The sequence below is a fragment of the Octopus bimaculoides genome, chromosome 5 (assembly GCF_046866305.1).
Source record: "Octopus bimaculoides isolate indiv1 chromosome 5, ASM4686630v1, whole genome shotgun sequence".
NCBI lineage: Eukaryota > Metazoa > Mollusca > Cephalopoda > Octopoda > Octopodidae > Octopus > Octopus bimaculoides.
Genome location: NC_142932.1, coordinates 74,539,678 through 74,561,256, shown reverse-complemented (window position 1 = coordinate 74,561,256; position 21,579 = coordinate 74,539,678). Strand labels below are relative to the sequence as shown.

The following is a 21,579-nucleotide window of genomic DNA, read 5'->3' as shown; positions in this document are numbered from 1 at the left end:
GCAGTACGATTGTTTCATGCAACTCCATATAATGGAGCAATAGAGTCGCATGAAATGATCATACTGCATTAACTTTGGATATCCTTGTTACTTAATTTGATTTTAATCACCTTATTTTGAAACTGTATGGATAATACCATACTAAATTCTGGTGCCTAAACTTAAGTACCATATTCACCAGAATCTTATATATGATGATGATATATATATGTATGCATGTATATATGTGAGATGATAGTTTCAGTATTAATATTGAAATATTAAAATTGAAAGTATCTCCCTTTACAATAGAGATGTTATTGTTTCGCTTTTGACACGTAAAATTGAAATAGTGTATGAAATAAGAGATTGCTCCAGGTTCACATTAGGTACGAAGTCGAAATTTTTTTTTGGCCCATGACATTGCATGGATCCTAAGTAATGCATGTGTAAAATTTTAATGAAATCAGTTGCTTAGTTCTTGAGTTTTAGCGATGCACACATACAGACAGACAGACAGACACACACATTCTCAGTTTTATATATATATATATAGATATATTAATATATATACACAGGCCTATCAGGAAATTTAAGTACTGGGGCTGATTCATTTGACTAAAAATTCTTTAAGGCAGTACCCCAGCATGGCTGCAGTCCCAATTGATCTCAACACATTCAACTGATTCAGAACCAATAATAATAATTGACTGATCCTCAATCAACAGCAGTCTCGGTTACTTTCAGAAACAAGCAGGTTTTCTCTCTCACCCTCAACTAAAAACCGAACAAGTCCTCCAACACTGGTTTTAAAAACTGTAGAAAGAAACTTACCACACCGCCATCATCTCCTTTCATAAATTGAACAACAGATTCAGTCTGTTTATCCCAAAGGAAAATATGTCCACAATCACTACCGCTTACAATGTATTCACTTTTAGGACCATAGAAATTGACCCCTTTCACTGCAAAGATGAAAAAACAAAACAAAATCAGGAAATCACATGGCAAATATTCAGATTTTAAAGTCATAAAAAAAAAATTTCCTCTTAGAAATACCAACAATGGCTATTTCTGTCTTACTAAAGAAATACAGCAATCGTGTGGTTTGATAGAAATATATTTATCTTTTATTTGTTTCAGTCTTCAGACTGTGGCCATGTAATGAATTGACTTCAGTAATTTTTTTTTAAAGCCTGGTACTTATTCTATTGATACTTTTGCTGAACTTCTAAGTTACAAGGATGTTAACACACCATCATTGATTGTCAAGTGGTGGTGGTGGTGGGGGACAAATACAGACAAACAGACACACACACACAACAAGCTTCTTTCAGTTTCCATCTGCCAAATCCACTCACAAGGCTTTGGTCAGCCCGAAGCTATAGTAGAAGACACTTGTCCAAGGTGTCATGCAGTGGGGCTGAACTCGGAACCATGTGGTTGGGAAGCAAGCTTCTTACCACACAGCCATACCTGTATCTGTGCAGTTTTCCTTTTTAACAAACATAATAATCATCTTAAAAGATTAATTAACACTTCATTCTTATTAAACTGTCCAACCCATAGCAGCTTGAGAAGATAGACAATAAATGATGATGGTTCCCTGATTCTTGTATTTAAATTATTGTTATCACTAAGTTCTATGATTGTTATTTCATTTCATTTCTTTTACCTTCATTTTTTATATCAGAAAAAAAAAAAAAAACATTACAAAGAGAAAGGAAATAGTTCTGTTTGTCTCCTTATGTCATCATATTCGTTGTGCAGTGTCAGTGTCCATGTGCGACAGAGCACTAGTGAGAGAAAAGTTGGGCATAAGAGGAATTAGATGCAGTGTGCAAGAGAGAAGACTGTGTTGGTTTGGTCACGTGGTTTGTATGAATGTGAACAGTTGTATAAAGAAATGCCAATCACTTGAAGTGGATGGAGCTCGTGGAAAAGAGAGACATAAGAAGACATGGGATGAAGTACTGAAGGTTGATCTCAGGACACTGAGCCTTACAAAGATGACAAAGGACCAAGATATCTGGCACCTTGCTGTACTCAAGAAGACCCGTCCACTACAGTGGAATTGATATCCAAAACCACCTTGGTTAATGCTTGTCTCTGAGGGGCTTTGCCCCATGACCACCTGCATCCTCTCAGTCCCACCAACCTTTTCCCTGCACCTTTCATCCCCTAACACCCATCACTTTTCTATAACCTGAGAGCGGAATAGGCACATACTACATCCTCGTGCTTTCTCAGTTACCTTCTTCCCTACCCTGAACCACTTCCATTTTCCATTATCTTCTCTGCCTACTATCTCCACAAATCACCTTTTTTCTTTGCCTTTTCTCCCGTGTGCTGTTCTCCGACATTAACACCTCACTTATCTGCTATCACCTTCAATGTCTTCACATACCTATCACAAGCCCCAGTACATAAAAAGCGCCCAACACATTCAGTAAAGAAGTTGGTATTAGGAAAGGTGTCCAGTTGAGTGAAAACCATGCCAAAACAGACAATTAGAGCCTGGACAGCTCTCCAGCTAGCCAGCTCCTGTGAAATTGTGCAACCCATGCTAGCATGGAAAATAGACATTAAATGATGACGTTGCCCTCCATCCTTCGCACCCAACTAATATTCCTTGAGGGCATGTCCCAACACATCGTTGCCACTATCTCTTATTATTGCTCTCTTTATCTTGCTCTCTAACTCACCCTCCTTTCTTTTTTCAACTGGAGTATTCATGTATCTAGTCTACAGCAAGACACCTATCCCTGTTCATCTATACCTCTAATCTCCTATCAACTGGTACAAAGCCACCTCACTACTACTCCACCCTCCCAGCTGCAGGGGATTTTGTCTTGCAGGGTACTTGTTGACCCTGTCAGTGCTGGTGCATAGTAGAATAGTTTTGCCACTAAAACTCATAGAAGAAATTGATATTTCATGTTTCAGCCTTAAATGAAGATCATCATCTTCATCATTTAATGTTTGTTTTCCATGCTAGCATCAGCTGAAAGGTTGGACAGGATGTGGTACAGCTAGGATCTGCCCCAGGTACCATTGTCTGTTCTGGCATAGTTTCTAGATCTGGATGCCCTTCTTAATACTAATCACTTTAGAGTGTGGCATACTGGGTGCTTTTTACTTCTATCACTGATGCCCTTCCTTAACACTTCCTCCAATTTCCTCACTCAATGGATGAGGAGCCAGATCATCATTGATCAGCAAGTCATGTGTGTGTGTGTGAGAGTGCGTGTGTGTGTATGTCTGTACATACCTCTTTGCTTTGATCTTGCAATAGCTTTAGCCAATTGTCACTGCTATACATAACGATACTATTCATTTCTAATGTTTTGTGAAAGTGTGTCCAAGCACAGGGGAAATATTACTTGGAAATAAGTGGGGATTGACTGGCAACTCCAGCATCCAACCATTGGAAATCTCTCTCAACAGATTCCATGTGACCCATGCAAGAATGGAGATGTAAATGTTAAAGGAATGGTAACGATGATGATAACAATGACACGCATAGATGACTAATTACTTCTTTATTACGATATTGAGATACCAGAGAGATCAATGAACAAATTAGACAGAAGTGCATTGAAAGTTACTGTTATGTGTAGAATCTAACACAATAAATCAATAACTGTTCAAACATTTATTGATTAAACAATAAACATCATCGTTAACAAACTACTAGATAATTAGATTATCTGGGATGACATACACTTTCAGATCGAAACTGTAGTCTGTATGTTCAAAAGATAAGTATTTATACAGAAAATCTTTGCTTATAAGCTAAATAACAATAATAATGATAATCTTTTACTTGTATTAATCAGTTGAGTGTGGCCATGGTAGAGCACCACCTTAAGTCAAGCAAATCGAGCCCAGGACTTATTCTTTGTAAGCCTAGTACTTATTCTATCGGCCTTTTTTGCCGAACAGCTAAGTTACGGGGACGTAAGCACACCAGCATCGGTTGTCAAGCGATGTTGGGGGGACAAACACAGACACACACATATATATATACGACAGGCTTCTTTCAGTTTCCGTCTACCAAATCCACTCACAAGGCTTTGGTCGGCTGAGGCTATAGTAGAAGACACTTGCCCAAGGTGCCATGCAGTGGGACTGAACCTGAAACCATGTAGTTCGTAAGCAAGCTACTTACTACACAGCCACACCTAATAATAATAATAATAATGATGATGATGATGATTTCAAATTTTGACACAAGGCCAGCAATTTCGGGGGAGGAGGTAAGTTGATCACATCAACCACAGTGTTCGACTAGTACTTATTTTATCAACCCCAAAAGGATGAATGTCAAAGTTGACCCTGGTGGCACTTGAACCCAAAACATAAAGATGGTCAAAATGCCACTACACATTTTACCCAGCATGCTAACAAGTCTGCCAGCTCACTGCAATAATAATAACAATAATCCTTTCTGTACAAGGCACAAGGCCTGAAATTTTGGGAGCAGCAACAAGTTGATTACATCAACCCCAGTACTCAATTGATACTTCTTTTATTGACCCCCAAAAGAGATGAAAGACAAAGTTAACCTTGGTTGTATTTGAACTCAGAACATAAAGACACGAAATGCCACTAAGCATTTTGTCTGGAGTGCCAATGGTTCAGTCAGCTCACCAACTTCTATTACAACAATTCTTTCTACCATTGGAACAATTTTGCAGGAAGGAGGCTAGTCAATTACATCGACCCAAAAAGGATGAAAGGCAAAGTCAACCATGGCAGCATTTACACTCTGAATGTAAAGACAAACAAAATGCATAGCAGCTGTAATAACTGAAATAATCATCCTGCGGTACACTCATGTACTGCTCTCTAAATATCATTTTTCATTATTAGTATCTAATGAAGCAGAGTTAAAGTAACACATTTATTGTTTTGTTGAGTTACTAAAACTTCCACTATCAGCTGGTCAGGAAGTATATTTAACCCTTTTGTTACCATATTTCTGTTGAAATATGGTAACACATTTGTTTCAATTATTTTTGGTAAAAAATGGTTTCAATGAATTTTGGTAAAAATGAAGAATTTAATAAAATAGCTGTCATTATTAAGCTGGTGGTAAGTGGGCAGAATTGCTAGCATGCCAGGTAAAATGCTTAATGGCATTCTATCTGTCTTTGTGATCTGAGTTCAAATTCTACCATGGCCAACTTTGCCTTTCATCCTTTCAGGGTTGATAAAATAAGCACTAGTTGAACACCGGAGTCGATGTAACTGACTTGCCCCATCCCTTGAACTTGCTAACATTGTGCCAAAATTTGAAACCATTATTAAGCTGGTGTTTAGAACATAAATTAACTTGAAATTCTGATGGTTTAATTTAGATCACTTTAAAAACAGGAAATTTGTATCATAAAAACCATGGAGCAGTCTTAGGTGAGTTACATAACATGTAGACTGAGTGTCATACAATGTTTAATCCTTTTGTTTCCTTATTTCTGCTGAAATACACTGTCATCATCATCATCATTTAACGTCCGCTTTCCATGCTAGCATGGGTTGGACGATTTGACTGAGTACTGGCGAACCAGATGGCTACACCAGGCTCCAATCTGATTTGGCAGAGTTTCTACAGCTGGATGCCCTTCCTAACACCAACCACTCCGAGAGTGTAGTGGGTGCTTTTACGTGCCACCGGCACTGTCTCTGTTTTAATTCATTTTCAAAATAACTAAGAATTTAATGAAATAACTAATTATTAAACTGACGTTTTGAACATAAATTAACATGAAATTGTGATAGTTGGTTTATATTTAGATCAGCTTAATATAGGAAATTTCTATCATAGAACCAAGGGCAGTCTCAGGAAGACTGGTATTAAAAAGGTTAAAGGTAAAATCCTCCTCCTCCTTTAATGACTGCGTATGGGTTGGACAGTTTGACCAGAGCTGCACCAGGTTCCAGACTGATTTGGCTCGTTTTCTACAGCTGTATGCTTTTAATGTGGCGCCAGCACAGGCATGTCACCAGCACGTCACCAGCACAAACATGTCACCAGCATGGGCATGGTGCTGGCAAAAATATCAAAAAAAATATTTTAAAAAAATACTTGTACCTCTATAGAAGCTTCAGTACATTAACTGATCTGTGGCTGATATGAACCACACAGAGCGCTGGGTGCAAGATTCCAATCACTATGTCAAACCACTGCAGCTGTTGGACTAAATCCAGGATTAGTGAGGGTCAACTTGTGTACAGTTTTTGTAAAGCAAAATAAACAAGACTGTACATATACACAGGCATATGTATGCATGTGTGTGTGTATGTGTGCGTGCATGAATAAAGACTCTTACCTGTAGCATTATTGCGATGGCCTTTATAATGATGAATGTAGTCTGCTCCATCAGAATCTAGGTTATTGAACAAATAAATGTCTTCATCATTGTACGTACCAAGAACCTCTGTAAATAGAACAAACAACATAAACATCATCATTACCCATATTACAAACTATCAAACATCACAAGTGTGTCTTATCTTAAACTATATTATCATACATTACACCAAGCTTCTCTTAACCTTTTACTGGCCCTAGGTTAGATAGATCTATAAATTAGCATGTTTATAAGAATGTTTGGAACATGGTAGATGAATATTATTAGAGTTGTTTCCTTTAATAAAAACATAACTCTTATGACAGAGAATTACAGTAAATTATAGCTTAGTTAATAAGAAAGAAATGTCACTATGTAGAAGAGATATAAACAAAGTCATCTGTTCTGTTCATTTGTTTGATTAATTTCCATACTAGCAAAGTACATTAAGGTACAGGAGGCAGGATTTTGAAGACTAGATGCTTGTTCAGTCACCAACTCATACTTGTGTTTGCGAGTAAGGATTTTTAACTACAGAAAAATTTGCAAGTGCAGAGTTGGAGTACACTTTGTTGACAGGAAACATGAACAAATGTCACCAGTTGCAGCCCAATCAAAGATAACACCATACGTAGCATAGCTCACCACAGATTGTAAATATTCACACACAAACACACCATCATGATCATAATGTATGGGTCGGACGGAATTTCATTGAGGTAAATTTTTCTAAAGCCGAGTGCCATTCCTGTCAACAACCTTCACCTGTTTCTATGCAAGGTAATATTCCACCAATTGTCAGGCTTGTTTTTTCAGGAGAGATTGGAAATGAATGAAACTTGTTTATATGATGGTGACACAACACTCATATAATATCAGGACAAAGAGAGACAAATACATGTGACAGGCTGCTTTTAGTTTCCATCTATGAAATTTCCTCAGCAGCCAGTATTAGATTGTTAGGCCTAAGGCTATAATAGAAAACATTTTCCCAAGGTGTCACTTAGTGGAACTGAACCTGAAGTTGTGTAGTTAAGAAGAGAACTTCTTAATTGCATAGCCTTGAAATTTTGAGAGTGGGACTAATCAAATTAATTGATCCTAATGCTCAACTGGTACTTATTTTATCTATTGACCCCAAAAGGATGAAAAGCAAAGTCAACCTCAGCACCATTTGAACTCAGAACATAAAGACAGATGAGATTCTGCTAAGCATTTTGCCTAGCATACTAATAATTCTGCCAGCTCATCGCCTTTAGAATAATCCTTTCTACTATAGGCACAAGGTCTGAAATTTGGGGGTTAGGGATTACTTTGATCCCAGTGCTCAACTGGTACCTAATTTATTAATCCCAAAAGGGTGAAAGGCAAAGGTGACCTTGGCGGCATTTGAACTCAGAATGATAAGATGGATGAAATGTCACTAAGCATTTTGCTTGGTGTGATAATGATTCTGCCAGCTCACCACCTTTATATTAACGATGATAATCCTTTCTACTAAAGACACAAGGCCTGAAATTTGGTGGGAGGAGTCTAGTCAATTATATAGACTAGTACTTAATTTATTGACCCCAAAAGGATGAAAGGTAAAGTCAACCTTAGTGGATTTTGAACTCAGAACGTAAAGATGGACGAAATGCCACTGAACATTTTGCCTGGCATGCTAACGATTCTACCAACTTGCCGCCTTTATTATAATAATAATAATTCCTTCTCAATTTGGCACAAATTTTGAGAGATGGGGAAGCCAATTACATCAACTCCAGTGGTCAAGTGGTAATTATTTTATTGACCTTGAAAGGATGAAAGGCAAAGGTGGAATTAGGATTCAGATTTGCAGACCAATAACAATAATAATAATAACAATAATAATATTTACCAGTTCCATTGTAATTATAACAGGCACATGTAGCATTGGCTTTTATGCTACTGTCAATCTGTAAACAAATAAAACAAAACATTTTTCATATAAAACTTTATGACATAACTTAGGACATTTACAAAGAATAGACCAAATCTCAAGAAGAAAACAAATTTTTTTGTCAATGGTGAACAATAAATAATTTTACTCAAATACACATAGTTTATTTACCGCAATTCTATGATACAAATAGACTCCAGGGTTCAACTGGTACTTATTTAATCAATCTCTGAAGGGATGAAAAGCAAAGTCAACTTTGGTGGAATTTGAACTCAGAATATAAAATGCATGAAATGCTGTTAAGCATTTTGCCTGGCATGCCAATGATTCAGCCAGTCCATTAAATCATGTGGTAATATTACTGGTCAAAATGTTTTGCCATCCCATATTATATTGATGAAGTGATTTCCGTGTAAGTAAGTAGTTCCTTAATGGCAATCAACCTATCAACAGCAACTTTTTAGAGTGTATTTCACTTTTAGCATTTAAATTGACCATATCTGACCTCTCACACATAGCCTATGATATTTTAAAAAATAAGCAATCACATCACTGAAATCTCTAAGCAACAAGATAATGCACAGTTAATTCAAAACAATAAGCATTACATTTGACAGAGTAAGCTGGATGCTAAAGGGCTAATTTTGTTGAATCACAGCAAGAGGTGGGTCGAAAGAGTGTTAGTAAAACGAAAAAGGTGGAACAGGGGCAATAGTTAAAAAGAGTTTGAGAGACATTGGATTAAAAGGATGGACGCCATTCTCTCTCTCTCTCAAATTCAAGTCAGGAATTCAAATCAACAAAGATATTATATAGTACAAGAGACAATAAATACAAAGAAATAATTATTTACTTACTAAATGCTGAGGACAAAACTTTTTTAGAACTCCATCATTGACAGACTACAAAAGATAAAGGTGATAATTGTTAAACTCTAATAAATAAACCTTTTCTCAGAACAACTTTGGCAGCTAAGTGATACCAAAACACCAAGAATTACTCTAACAAATTAATCTCCCTTCTCAACACAAATAAACATGCAAATCACGCATTCCTTTCACACACACACACACACACACTCTCTCTCTCTCTAGTCCTTCTCTACTGTCCAGGTTATACTATCTTTCAACTTTATTCTAAAAAGTGACAAGTCTGCAGATAAGTAGGAATCACTCACCTCTCATACACACAAACCAGAGTAACTGCAAACCTTTGCAGTTACTCTGGTTTAATGTCTCTCACTTTGCCTGTTCTTTTACTGTTTTCTGCCATCTCTTCCACTCATGGCAGCTATTTCTCATCCTGCATCGAGGACATCCATCTCACTTTTCTCTCAAGTCCTCGATTTCAGTGACTTCAATATACACAAGTCTCTTCACTTCAACACTTGCTGAGGCAGAACTCAAATTATTTTGCTATTCTGAACAGTCTGCACCAGTTAACTTCATTACCTGCTTCTATCTCTAAAGTGACCACACTGACACTCCAAATGAAATTAACCTTTATCTTGCCATCACTGCATCTGCCCCCATCTTAATAAAGTCAATTCATCTCACACAACTACCACACAACACACTTCACCCCGAACCTCTTGGAGTTAGCTAACAAACTGCAACTTCGCAACTTCTCTGCTGAATAATCCTGGCAGCAAATGACCCTTCTGAGACATCTAATTAAGTATCTCAGGGATGTCTTAGACATATCTTTCTGCATTTCTCACACAACCAAAGTTTGAATCCTGTCACTAAATTCAAATGGGCAGGTGAACATAGCCTCCAACAGCTGAAAGAAGTCACCTACTGAAATTCTCCCAATCACCTAAAAATTGGAACTAAGCCTCTGGGTCTTTTGCCAAGGCCATTTTTAATAGCTTTACATTCCACAACCAAAATGGTGTAGTAAATAACTCCATCAATTGTCAAGATGCAACTACAAAAGCTAACAGAATCAGGCTTGGATTTAAGTGTTAATGTCAAAAAACAAACTTGCCTTTGCAACTAAATATTCTCCAAATGAGATCCAAATTTTCATTACAAGAATTTTCCCTTCATTAAAACAACAAAATGGTTGCTATCATTACCAAAACAAAAAAGGAAAAAAATTTTTTTTAATTACTTACATCAGCTATCTTCCGTTTGTCATAAATCCTAAAATCAAATTTAAAAGAACAATTAGAATAAAAGAAACTAGCAGAAATATAATAGTAAATCACATTGTTACAAACCAATAAACAAAATATCTTACAAATATTTTATATTAGTTCTAAATATTTTTTTAGACTATTAACTTTGTCTTTAACTCAAACTCCTGTACTTTTGCTTGCACTACTTTCATTACATTATCTAGCAAACTGTGTATAAAAGATTATGTTCACTGAATATCGATCCATTAATTTATTGAATGTATATTTCTAAATATATCAATGCAGATTAATAAAATATTTGTAGTGTGGTCAACATATGCAACCTATCTCACATACTGAACAATCTAAGAATATTTAACTAAACACCACACTAAAGATGATTTCATTGGAGGGAAAGAACTTGGCCTAAGAAAAAACAATTAGGGTGATATTTCAGTGTCATCTGTACACAGTAGCAATCTAAGTGGTCATTTAGTTGACCATTGCACTGATGTTCACTGAAGAAATGCTGAAGAAATAAAAATGACTATATAGTCTACTTTATTACAAGTCATAGCTGAAGTATTTCAACTATAATATACTGTATTTTCTGGCATACAAGTCGACATAATGCATAGTGTAAACATTCAAAAATTGCCGCAACCTTTCCAAATCCTGCTGCATTTCACAAGGAAGTTTTGTTCCTCCAAAGTCGTGTAGGTTTAAGTTGACCAAACCTTTTTGGCCATAAATTTTGGTCTGAAAAATTTGACTTGTATGCTGGAAAATATGGTACTTTATATTTCATCTACATTTCAACTATAATATATAAGGATATATCATGGAGGGAGTCAGTGAACAGGTGAACATAAAGATAATGTTTTGTCTAACAGAGAATAATGTTGCCATATTAGAATTACCTGAGATAGTAGTCTTTACCGCCAACACAGAACTCAAAAGAATTAACAGGGTTAGAGTGGATGGAATAAAGAGGCACTTTCTTATCATATTCTTTCACCGTAACTAACCTGTAAATAAATAAATAGTCATTAGTTTAATGGTAAATGAAAAAATTTCGAAGCATAATTACACACACAAAGTATATATGTATATACTCAGTATACAGTCATGCATATCATCATCATCATCGTTTAACATCTGCCTTCCATGCTGGAATGGGTTGGACAGTTTGACAGGAACCGCCCAGGTAGAAGACTATCCCAGGCTACTGTCTGTTTTGGCATGGCTTTTATGGCTGAATGCTCCTCCTAATACCAACTACCCCACAGAGTAGATTGAGTGCTTTTTACATGGTACACACACACACACACACACACACACACACACATACCAAATTGTATCAAATAAATGAGAAAGGAGTGCTCAATACATTCAACTTCATGCCAGAAAATTGCAGTGGCATGAAACTCGAGTTGTAAAATAAACATTTCAATAAATTGTACATATATACTTATATCTGTTGAAGCTTAATTGTTCTACCTGTTTTATACCACCAAGATGGAAGATTTGGAAAGATTAAGGTAGAAGCTATTTATTACAAACCTGAACAAAAGTGGGAAGGAGCTTAGAATGTGAGCAATTTTATTCTTTTACTTGTTTCAGTCATTCAACTGCGACCACACTGGAACACCACCTTAAAGGGCTTTTAGTCAAAGAAATTGACCCCAAGACTTATTTTTTGTAAGCCTAGTACTTATTCTATCAATCTCTTTTGCTAAACTGCTAAATTACATAGACGTAAACATACCAACATCAGTTCTCAAGTGATAGTAGGAAGCAAACAGACACACAAACACACACATAATTAAAAGTTAGAGAAAACCACAGAATAACAAACACATGGATTGGACCACATTTATAGCTTATTTTTTAATACGAAGCATGACATAAATAAATAGTGCAGCACCCATGCTGTTGCACTTGCCCTTACCTCTCCAACACTACCCTTCCCACAGGTACCCATCATCAACCCTATCATATCACTGACTCCTTCACCTGTACTTTTAGCAACGTCGTCTACTGCATCGCCTGCTCTCTGTCCTTCTCTATACATCAGTCAAATGGGACGCTGCTTGGCTGACCAGTTCATGGAACACCTCTGACACATCTGACTCGGCAACGGCACACCAGTCTCGCGCCATTTCCGCTCTACTGGTTACTCTTTAGAACACCTGTCTGTGTTTGGATTGTCCTTGCACAGGGGCCATCCAGACTCCCGTCTTCACCGTGAGCAGAGATTAATCTTCTCTCTTCGTTCCTTTGCGCCGCATGGGCTCAACTCTCCTCCCCTCTTCATCTAACCCTCCTCCTCTCTCCTTTCTTGCTCTGGCACCTACTTCCTCTCTTCACTCCTACTCACCTTCTCCTTTCCACCCTCTCCCATCATCGTCACCCCTCCTTCGTTTAAGCTGATTCTGCTTAGTCCATCCTGCTCCTGTTCTTTAGAAGAAACCATTCTGGGATTCCAACCCCACCATCCCTATATATCCCATCCCCACCCTATCCCTTAGACACCACCGTTGCTTCCCACACACCCTAACACCACACATCACCCTGTACACACTAGCACTGACCACTTCCCAGCACCTACACCATCATCCACACACCTACATATGCACACATCAATGTCACCAGCCCACTTCCACACGCACCTTCGTTTTGGGATCACCACTACTTTATTATCTCCCCTTCTTCCTAGCTCTCCTGTGTGACCCCTCTGTCCGGCATTCGCCACGATAGATCGCTAGCCACTAAACCTTTTTCTATTTTCTCTCCTTGTTTATTTCTGTGTTCTTTCTGTCAAAGAGCCTAGACTCGAAAAGGAAAAGACTTTCTCATTTCCCGAGCATTAAATTAATACATCTGTTAGTTGTTTACACACCTGTCTTCGTCTTTTGTTTTTTTTGTAAATTCTCACTATATTATTTATATATATATAAATGATGGGCTTCTTTCAGTTTCCATCTGCCCAATCCACTCACAAGGCTTTGGTCAGCCCAAGGCTATAGTAAAAGACATTTGCCCAAGGTGCCATGCAGTGGGACTGAACCCAGAACCACGTAGTTGGGAACCAAGCTTCTTACCACACAACCATGCCTGCACCTATAGCAATTGTATACATAATAGATGAAGAAAAAGATAAGTAGTAACCAAACATTCATATAATACATAAATACTACAAAATATTCAACAATAACAGTTAAAATCTCCTATTCAACTCTTACCAATTTTGTCCAGCATATTTGCATCTTCCAATAGCCATAAAACTAACAAACCAACAATGAGTTACACAAACTCACACTGAAATTGCACTGACCAAATAAACTATCTTCTAAGAATTAAAACATCTAGCAAAGGATATAATATATAAATACAAAATTCAGACATACAATATATTTAAAATGTGTGTGACTAACATTAATAGAGATCAAAACCCACTATGATTAAAGCACCCATACCTCTCACAACATAAAGGAGGTATTAAAGATACTTCTTTGTACTTGTACATTTGGGGAAATGCAAAAAAAAAAAAGCCTGTGAAAAAGTACATTGTCAATAGCCAATTGTATTGTGGTAAGATAAAACTATGTAACTTATGCACAGCTGAAACTTATTAGAATATACTTGCAAATAATACACTTAGCAAAAAACACTCAGTCTTAGCATGTCAGCACAGAAACCTTAAGACATAAATAGTTCATTCCTATAATATAACCAAATTAATAATGTGTATTAATTTGATTTCATTTGACAAAAAAATAATACATTTATAAAAAAAAAAAGCCTTTGTATGTAGATATTCACATTACTAAAGAATCATTTGTATGTAAATAAACATTTATTATACATTTTATATGACATTTCAAATGTGAATATTCACGTAAGTAAATGAAATTTAATTGCAATTTATTATCTAAAACTGAATATAGACAAACTTTACTACTAACCACAAAACTTAAGAATGAATAATTTTGATAAATATTATAGTGTTTCACTTATTAGTATGCAAATAAAAGAGAAGCATTACTTGAATATAACTACTAAGTCGAACCGATGACAAACATCAGCCATCATAATCATCCACAATTATTAACTTTTCTGAGATTACAAATTCCATATGCTGTATGCCACTTGTAATATTACATACAGCATTAATATTTTAATAACATTCATAAATATATTAACTTCAAACACATAAAAAAACCCACATGAACTATAGAAATAACGACTTTTGTAAAGCTGACATTACAAGAAAACAAACTTACAAACTATCCATCTAGAAAACAAAACACAATTACACTGTGAACCAAAATTATATTTTTTATTTCTTGTCTTTGGTCAGTAAGTGTTCTTTTCTATCTAGAAATCAAAGAAAATTACTACTATTCCCTTCAAACTTTGCTTTTGTGACCTGGACATGAATGTTTCAAAACTGACCTATTTTACATTACATTTCAAACAGATACATCGCTGAGCTGATGAAACAGAAATATCATTACAGCAAATATTCTGCTCAATACCACAGATTCACATGTCAGTTGCTTGACCATAGCCAACTATGCCGCTTAGTGGCTGACAATATGTGCATCTCTGATCATGAGTAGTAGAAGTGAAGGAGAATTAGAGCTATGTGTTGAGAGGGATTCTTCACTAGGAGTAAGTATATAAGAAATGATAATTACTACCCAAGGACAAAAATCATGTTACACAGTGTTATTTGTCAGAATTTAATATTCACTTCATTTATTCTGCTACAAACATTTTCACTCTTTTCTTTGTCTATTACATATATAATTGCCTTCTGCTAAAAAAAAAACTATCTCACTTTCACCATTTGACACTTGTTTAGTTTTGGATACAGAAACGACTGTATTTCTTTAATGTCCAATGATCTCCCATTGTGGTAGCAAGTGAAACAGGTATAGGTGTGTAACACTTAACCTTCAACTAATTACAGTAGGGTCTCTATATACAAACATAATCCATTGCAGAGCCCTGTTCATTAACCAAATTATTTGTTACATAAATAATTGAAATACATACAAAGTGGAGTCATCCATTCCAAGCCATAATTTCCACATAAAGGCATGAAATGATGACTGAGATGATAAAGGATTAAGATATCTGGTGCCTTGCAGTTCTCTGTGGTGAAGACCCATTCACCACAGTGGAAGTGATACCAGTGCTGGTGCCATGTAAAAATCACTGGTGTTATGCCACATAAAAAGCACTTTGTAAAGTGGGTGAAGTTAGGAAGGGTATCAAGCTATAGAAACCATACCAGAAGAGACAATGCAAATTGGTGTGGTCCCCGGCCTTACCAGTTCCTGTCAAACCATCTAACCCATGTCAGCATGGAAAACAGATATTAAATAATTATGATGAATTCATGTGTGTGTATGTGTGTGTGCGCGCGCCTGCGCAGGCATGCATATTTGCTTGTTTTACTTCTGTTGATCTGTGATTATGTTTTTAGCAAACTATATGAAAAATATTGTTTTCTACATATACAAATTTACAAGCAGCACGAAATGCATACATGGACATTAACGAACCATTTACACATGTTCTCCAAGCCATTTATATGCATGTAGGGTTTACTTATGGTTTCTTGTTCAAATTTCAATTCATTGGCTGAATAGAATTTTCTTCAGAAAACTGTTCACTAAACAATTTATTCATTTAGCACACCATTTGTATATGCTCTCCCAACACTAGTATACATGCATAGCCTATTTGTAATTTTTTGTTCAAATTTCAGTATGTTATGAGTTTAATTTTCTTCTGAAAAACCATTAGTTTAGAGAACCATTTGCATATGGATATTCACTGTATATATCATCCACTCCATTAAACAGCGTTGAATCTTTCCAAAATTTGCGACCTGCTTTGTTGTTTGAACAAATATAAACAAAACTCTGTAAAAGGTAATGCATGAGTATACACACACACACACACACACACACACACACACACACACACACACAATCAGCCAAAGAAGGTGCGTGCACACACACACACACACACATTAGAAACACATAGACAGAACTAAACAGAAATGGTAAATAAAGTAAGAAAGATTATTATTATACTAACTTATTTGGTTTTTCTTGTCGTAAATCAATTTCATAGGTCAAAGCATCCTCTCCACAACTGAGAAAGACATGTGGGGAATCTAATTCAAGAGCCAGCTGTTAAGAGAAAATAAATTGTACATACATATATTAATATATATATATATATATATATATATATATATATATATATATATATATACATACATACACACATATTACTTTTGCTATTTAAATTACAATGATGGAGCTTTGTTTCATAGTTAAAAAGAAGCCTCTTATTGATAGAAAGACTTCTCCATCTGGTTCTCATTCTAGTGACTACACTTCCAGAACATCCTCCTCCACTGCAAATTAGGTCACTTAGGTAACAAACCATGATCTACCTCTAAAAAAATCTCCTGGGCATTTGAAGAAAACTATTCCCTGTGTGATCTTAGTGCTTATTGTTCCTGCACATCTACCACACACAAAAACTACTTTCTATGTTAACCTTCTTGTGATTCTACTGCACCACTTAGGTGTTGAAAGCTTGCGTTGGGTACACCATATGCAATTTCTACCTACAACTTTTCTACATATCGAGCAGGGCCATTTCCTTAAAGGGATTAGTAATTTGTCTGCTTTACTGCTTTGTAGGATTTTGGCCATTGCTAAGTTAACTCTAAGGCCTTTTAATTCCAGGTTTTACTTCAACCCCTGTAATTTCTTTTCTAATTATACTTTGGATTCAGCTATAAGATCAAGGTCATCTGAATCGAAGAGCTCCTATAGGCAACCAGTATTAAACTCATTTATAGCCTGAAGGACTGATAAATAACAGGGGGCCAAGAACTGAATCCTGGTGAGCTCCTACCAGCACACTAAATTCATTGCTACACTTAGTGATTTTCACCTTATTGACAGCAACCCTGTACAAGGCTTTGCTAGCTCTCACTAGCCATTCATCTACCCCTAGCTCCTGCAGCAGCATCAGATGGGAGAGTAGAAACCTTGTCAAAGGTTTTCTCCATGTCCACAAATGCAAATCTGGTTTATTTTTGGTTAAATGTTTGTCTGGAAATTTTGTTAAGTCTGACATAGCTATAGCACAGGTGTGGCTGTGTGGTAAGAAGTTTGCTTCCCAACCACATGGTTCTGGGTTCAGTGCCACGCAGTGACACCATGGGCAAGTGTCTTCTAATATAGCCTTGGGCTGACCAAAGCCTTGTGAGTGGATTTGGTAGACAGAAACTGAAAGAAGCCCATCATATGTGTATGTGTGTGTTTGTCCCCCACTGCTGCTTGACAACCGGTGTTGGTGTGTTTACATTCCTGTAGCCTAGCAATTTGGCAAAAGAGACCAATAGAATAAGCACCAAGCTTAACAAAAAAAAAAAAAAAAAGAACTGGGGTCAATTCATTTGACTAAAAATTAGTCAAATAAATTAACTATAGCTAAAAGATAAAAGATAGTTAAATGGATGTATAAACTCAATGATGGATCATTGGGTATGCATTAATCATTACTATTGCAAGGGAGAGAATCAACATGCCCAACGTCAATAATATTTAGATTTTACTTTAGTGAAGCAAATTGGAGTTTGATAGAGTGTACTATATAACCAGTATGTATTTAACACTTTTGATGTCAACAAGTATGAGACAAGCCTTGGCTCTATGATACAAACTTTTTGTTTAGGCCTTTCATTAAAATATTATGTTAATTTATGTCCCAAACACCAGCTTAATGACAAAGCTATTTTAATACATTCTTTATTATTTTCAAAATAAATTGAAACAAAAAGCAGTGTATTTCAACTCTTAGTATTTTCAAAATTAATTGAAAGAAAGGCATTATATTTCAACTAAAATATAGTAATAAAAGGGTTAATTGAATTTACATTTTTGGTTTTACTTTTTTTTTCATTTTATCTATAAAGTCTTTAATATTCATGTTCAACCATAAAACTCTTCAATACTCATTTACAGCTGTTTTGATTTACTTGAATCTCATTGGTGCAAAGCAATTCATAATTTCATAATTATATCACATTGTTATAAAAGGAGAGACAAAAAGAAAAGGAGAGACAAAAAGAAAAGGAGAGACAAAAAGAAAAGGAGAGACAAAAAGAAAAGGAGACAGGGAAGATATATAAAGGTATTTCACGCAAGGGTTTCTTTGTCATAGTTATAACTTTATGCTCATCAGAGTTAGCCGACATGGAAGGGAATATGGTGACTGTTCTCTATTGTTGGAGGTGAATTAGCACAACTGGTCAGCAGCTGCTGTGAAAAAGGTGGTGGAAAGAAAACGGTTCAGGGGATTAGTTTAGAAGTTATGTCCCTTGGTTGGGTATGCTGTAAACCCAGCAAGTTATCACGAAGTGGGGAAAGTGTGTATTATTAATGTGGTGCTCTTGTGGGGATGGGGTGTGTGGTATGTGTAGCAGTGTCATATGTATAATTTTTTTCTGGGGGTGTAGGTTATGTTAGCATGCAGTATGTAATGTGCATGTAGGGTCTGTGTATATGTAAGGGTACAATTTGTGTGAAGGGGTATGTGCTGGGGGTGATGTGCATGTGTGTACATGGGTGCCTTGTTGTGTGCTTTGGTCAAACTCTTTTTGCTGGCTCAAGGGCATTGGTGGAAGGTTGAGGCAGGGGACCTGTGGTTGCAGTTATGGTGGGGCACGCAAGTACAATAGAATGTACTTCCTTTCATGCAGGCAAGGATTAAACACCTCACTCCTGCTATAAACCACATGGTTTCAGGTTCAGTTACTCAGTGTAGCACCTTGGGCAAGTTTCTACTATAACCCTAAGCCAACCAAAGTCTTGTCAATAGATTTGGTAGATGGGAAACCAAAAGAAGTCTGTCATGTTTATGTTTATGTTTGTGAGTGTGTGTCCTTGTCTTAATATAACAAGATAGTTGTTAATGCATATTATTGTCATAGAAGCAGTTTCACTCATTTCCAGTATTCTGCAGAAACATGTCTAGGCATGGGGAAATATTACCTTGCTTAGAAACAGATAAGTGTTGGCGACAAGAAGACCATCCAGCTATAGTAACCCTGCCTCAATATAACTCCATCACACACTTGCAAGCATGGAAAAGTGGACATTAAAACTAAGGTAATCTTCACACACACACACACACATATATATATATATATATATAATTTTTCATAGAAAACCATGTAATCGTTACCAATATAGCAAGAGATTTCACCGCAAAAAAGTCTAAATTAGATTCCTTAGGGATTGTTCTCCTATATATATATATATATATATATATCATCATAATTACCATCATCATCTGTGTATGAGTGTTTGTTTGTGTGATTTTTGTGTTTTCTCATAACTTGACACTTGAATGCTATATTGAAATAATAGTCACTCTTCAAACAAACAAAGACATTTATTTACAATATTCCTTGAAAACACATTCGGTTTTCAATCTAATCAATGCTTGAAGGATCAGGAGAAATATTACTTCACTTGATAAAAGTTGAGGGTGAGAGACATGAAGAGCATCCAGCCAAAGAAAATCTTCCCCCACTGAGTTTTATGACTCAATCAAGCATGATGATGATTATTATGATTATCATTATTATACATGGCAGTGAAACATGGGCTGTGACTGCTGAGGACATGCATAAGCTTAAAAGAAATGAAGCTAGTAAGTTCTGCTGGATGTGTATACATGACAGAGTATAAACGCCCTGAGAGAAAAGTTGGATATAAGAAGCATCAAATGTGGGGTGCAAGAGTGACAACTATGTGTTACATATGGATGGGGACAGCTGCGTGAAGAAGTGTCACATCCTAACAGTGGAGGGAACCTGTGAAAGAGACCCAGGAAGACATGGGATGAGGTGGTGAAGTAAGAGCTTCGAACATTGGGCCTTACAGAAGTAATTACAAGCAACTGAGACCTTTGGAGATATACTGTGCTTGAGAAGACCCGGCAAGCCAAGTGAGATTGTAGCTGTGGTTGATGCCAGTGTCGCATAACCAGCCCATTTAAAAGTACCCTTCAATTGTTGGGCAATATGCTGTGCTTGAGAAGATCTATTAAGTGAAATCGTAGTTGTGGCCGATGCCAGTGCTGCCTGACTGGCATCCATGCTAGCAGCACATAAAAAGCACCATTTGAGCGTGGTCAATGCCAGTGCCAGTGGCATGTAAAAAGTACCATTTGAGCATGGCTGATGCCAGTGCCGCCTGACTGGCTCCTGTGCCAGTGGCACGGAAAATGCACCCACTATACTCTCGGAGTGGTTGGCATTAGGAAGGGCATCTAGCTGTAGAAACCTTGCCAGATCAGATTGGAGCCAGTCCTCAGTCAAAGCATCTAATCCATGCAAGCAGGAAGTGGATGCTAAACAATGATTACTATTATTATTATTATAAAAGTAAAAATCAGTTTTATAATGAGAACTACCTTTAAAATAAATGAAGCCTTTACAAAACGATTAAGTATGAAGACATTCATTAAGATAGAACAGCTAAATGTGTCAGACTAACATTTCCTTCAAATAATACATGCAAGATTATAATTACCTTATGGGCAGCTCCTCTATGGACTGCTAGTTTCTTTGTACCTTTACATACGCCTGTCAGTGAAAGCTCTGCCAAGCGTACCTGACCATCACGAGCACAACTTACTACATGGCAATCTCCACTAAATGGCATGAACTTGGCCTGAAAATAACAAACACAAAAGAATAATTAAAAAAATCACATTAGATAGATAAGTAAAGAGACATATATATATATATATCATCATCATCGTTTAACGTCCGCTTTCCATGCTAGCATGGGTTGGACGATTTGACTGAGGACTGGTGAAACCGGATGGCAACACCAGGCTCCAGTCTGATTTGGCAGAGTTTCTACAGCTGGATGCCCTTCCTAACGCCAACCACTCAGAGAGTGTAGTGGGTGCTTTTACGTGTCACCCGCACGAAAACGGCCACGCTCGAAATGGTGTCTTTTATGTGCCACCCGCACAAGCCAGTCCAGGGGCACTGGCAACGATCTCGCTCGAAAATCCTACAGGAGCCAGTCAGGCGGTACTGGCAACGGCCACGCTCAAAATGGTGCATCTCATGTGCCACCCGC

General features: G+C 36.7%; 1 protein-coding gene across 4 annotated transcripts in view; it reads right to left on the bottom strand.

Moving 5' to 3' along the window:
• Positions 1–21,579, bottom strand: part of LOC106878884 (DDB1- and CUL4-associated factor 8) — a 102,856-nt gene that overhangs the window by 7,558 nt on the left and 73,719 nt on the right. For all 4 annotated transcript variants that reach the window (XM_089352414.1, XM_089352415.1, XM_089352413.1 and 1 more), the window contains 8 exons: positions 21,019–21,159; positions 16,493–16,587; positions 11,296–11,403; positions 10,373–10,400; positions 9,111–9,155; positions 8,212–8,269; positions 6,312–6,419; positions 814–944 (listed from right to left, as the gene is read on the bottom strand). In XM_089352414.1, coding sequence (XP_089208540.1) covers positions 814–944; positions 6,312–6,419; positions 8,212–8,269; positions 9,111–9,155; positions 10,373–10,400; positions 11,296–11,403; positions 16,493–16,587; positions 21,019–21,159 — 714 coding nt within the window. The remainder of the gene's footprint in view (positions 1–813; positions 945–6,311; positions 6,420–8,211; positions 8,270–9,110; positions 9,156–10,372; positions 10,401–11,295; positions 11,404–16,492; positions 16,588–21,018; positions 21,160–21,579) is intronic.